The sequence below is a fragment of the Athene cunicularia genome, unplaced genomic scaffold (assembly GCF_003259725.1).
Source record: "Athene cunicularia isolate RWA unplaced genomic scaffold, athCun1 SCF_22, whole genome shotgun sequence".
NCBI lineage: Eukaryota > Metazoa > Chordata > Aves > Strigiformes > Strigidae > Athene > Athene cunicularia.
The window spans coordinates 86,030-89,191 of NW_020799289.1; the positions used below are offsets into that span (position 1 = coordinate 86,030).

The 3,162-nt window shown below is 44.8% G+C and overlaps 1 protein-coding gene across 1 annotated transcript in view; it reads left to right on the forward strand.

The window, feature by feature from the left end:
• The window catches only part of LOC113490704 (transcription elongation factor SPT5-like), a 2,609-nt gene extending 2,526 nt beyond the window's left edge, over positions 1–83 (forward strand). The window contains 1 exon segment of the mRNA XM_026867275.1: positions 9–83. Coding sequence (XP_026723076.1) covers positions 9–83 — 75 coding nt within the window.
• Positions 84–3,162: the final 3,079 nt, after the last annotated feature.

Consider the following 3,162-nt stretch of genomic DNA (forward strand, 5'->3'; position numbering starts at 1 on the left):
CCCCGCAGAAGGACTGGTTTGCCAAGAGGAAGAAGTTCAAGCGACCCCCGCAGCAGCTTTTCGACACCGAGAAGATTCGGTAGGCGACTGCGACATGAGACGTGGCCCAAAAAGGTCCCCTCCGGCAGAGCTATCACTGAGGCTCAGAAGGCTGCTAATGTTCCTGGCATTGATACCCATAATACAAGCTGTCCCAATGATGTTGCCGAAAACTAATGTTTGGATCACTTGGGCGAATAAGACAGGACAAACAGACTTCTGTCTGTGCTTAGCTTCTCCTGCTGACCCCTTTACGACCTGTCTCTTCGAGGTACCCATTGGCAATCCAAAGGTAATCTGTCGAACATTCAATGTCTCTCCTTGTAAGTTTAACAGCACCACTCAAGCTGCTGCTGCAATTGTTAATAATCTGACCGCTTCCTTGCCATGGGACACTCAGGAGCTGGACCTGCTGGGCTCTGCAGCGATTGGAAATAGCTCAGAAAATTGGACTCAAACATGTTTTATGTTGGGTAATTTTAAACAGGGCATTCATTATCATAAGCAGTATAATTTGTTGGGCTGGATCAATGTAACTTCTCATACCAAGGGATTTGATTACCAGAATAAGGGAGATTATTGTGGAACTAATAGTACTTTGGGTAGTGATTTAGGAGCACTAGGAGCAGAAATGAGTGGAGGATTGTCAATATGGAATTATGGAACTCCTAAAGCTTTTCCTGATGGAGTGTTTTCTAATTTGTGGGGATCGGGCATGGGGAGGTATACCCCGACGAGTGTTTGGTGGTCCTTGTTATATAGGCCACCTGACTCTCATGGCTCCAACATTACATCAATGGGCAAAGCACACAAATTTGTGTAATAAACACAGTCTTTCAGCCCTTACTGGAAACTGTGATGACTCAGTTGAACTATGGGGAGTGACTGCCAGTGTTTTTGCCTCTATGATCCCTTCAATAGCTACTGCCCAGGCACTAGCTAGTATTAAGAAGCTGGCTTGCTGGGCAGTGAAACAGTCTAATGTCACCACAAGAGTTATTCAAGAGATGGCCAGCGATTTGGACAGTCTAAGGCATGCTGTGTTACAGAATCGAGCTGCCGTAGACTTTCTTTTACTTGCCCAGGGACATAGATGTCAGGATTTTGATGGAATGTGTTGTTTTAATCTATCCGACCATAGCCAATCATTTCAAAATCAATTACAATGGATGAAGCAGCACTTACAAAAAATACAGGTAGTTAAAAATCCCTGAGACCAATAGTTTCACTCTGTGTTTGGACTGTCCTTCTAGCTACAAAGTCTGTTACAAGAGGGATTGTGGTAGTTGAGAATAGTAATATTATTCATAGTAATCATTAGAATAGCTTATAGTTTTATAGTGAAATTAGTAAGGTTATGCTTGTGCAAGCTGCACAAAAAGAAAAAGGGGGAATTATTGGAGAATGGCTTGTAGAACAAGGTCATGGGTCTGTGCAGGAGCTGATTGCAGCCATCTGAGGTAAACAAAGGAAAAAACCCAGGGTACAGTTATGCTAACAAGGAAGGAGATTCAGGGCACAGTTATGCTAACAAAGGAAGAAAATGAGGTACAGAGCAGCCTTGATAGTAATGGTAAACAACTTTTGGGAAAAACAAACCAGAAGAAGGAGGATGTTGTGACATACTCGAAATACCACAAGGGGCTGGGATATTATAATGTAACCCTTTAGAGGTATCCAATAGATTTATGATTAGTATGCATAATTGTAGTGAGCGCTTATATAAGGTGTGCTTTCTTGCAATAAAGTGAAGCTTATTTATCATTCACATTGAATCAACTGCTTGCTTCCTCCATCCGCCAGCACACAGAAGCACCTATTTGTGGCTTAAAATGTACTAGTTTATCATGCAAATGATATGTCAACAGAATAGTTGTACTTGGCTTGTACATTAAGCAGTTAAACACACCATGTGTAATATTTAGGAGGTTATGTGTTACATAACATCGCTATTGCTCTGGACAGCTTTCCGGGCATCGAGGAAATCCAGGCACAGAATTCCCAGCTAGCAGCTTCCCTGTGCCTGGGAAGTGCAAACGTACACGTTTTCTGCAGAAATTGCGTTTTCTCGCCGTAAACCACACCAAAGCTCATTCTGAGCCAAAGCAAGCACAGAGCATGAGAATCACTGTTGCCATGGATATCATTTCGGGCAGCGAGGAAACCAGGCAGAGAATTCCCGGGTAGCACATTCCCTGTCCCTGGGAACTGCAAACATACACATTTTCAGCCAAAATCACATTTATCACCGAAAACAAACCCAAGGATCATGTGAGCAAAACCAAGCAGGGAGCATGAGAATCGCTGTTGATCTGGATACCTTTCCAGGCTGCGAGGAAATCCAGGCACAGAATTCCCAACTAGCAGGTTCTGTGTACCTGGGAAGTGCAAACGTACACGTTTTCAGCTGAAATTGTGTTTTCTCACCAAAAGGAACACCACGGCTCATTCTGAGCCAAAACAAGCATGGAGGATGAGAATCGCTGTTGCCCTGCATAGCTTTAGGGGCATCAGAGAAATCCAGGCAGAGAATTCCCGGCTAGCAGCTTCCCTGTTCCTAGTAAGTGCAACCGTACACGTTTTAAGCTGGAAATGCATTATCTCTCCAAAAAGCACACCAAGGCTCATTCTGAACCAAAACAAGCATGGAGCAAGAAAATCGCTGTTGCCCTGGATAGATTTCTGGGCAGCACATCAAGGCACAAGTAAAGGGAGTGCAGAAAAGATGCAAGAACCTAAAAGAGAGGATGTTAGGGAAATATAGGCCAGAAAAACGTGGTATCTAAAAAGGGGTGGGATGCTGAAAAGAGCTGGGAGGCTGGAGGGTAGTAGAGGCCAGAAGAAATTGGAGGCCAAATAAAGGTGGGAGGCTGAAAAGTGGTGGGAGGCCACGGGAAGGTAGAGGGTGGGAAAAAGTGGAGGCTGCAATAGGGAGGAAGGGAGGCAGGCTGCAAGAGGGAGTCAGGTAGGCAGGCTGCAAGAGGGAGGCAGGCTTGGGGTAAGTGAAGGGCAGGAAAAAGTGGAGGTCAAAAATGAGTGGAAGGTGCAAAATGACTGGTAGGCTGCAGGAAATTGGAGGCCTAGTTGCCAAAGGGTGACTATCCGACAGGAAAAAGGAGATGC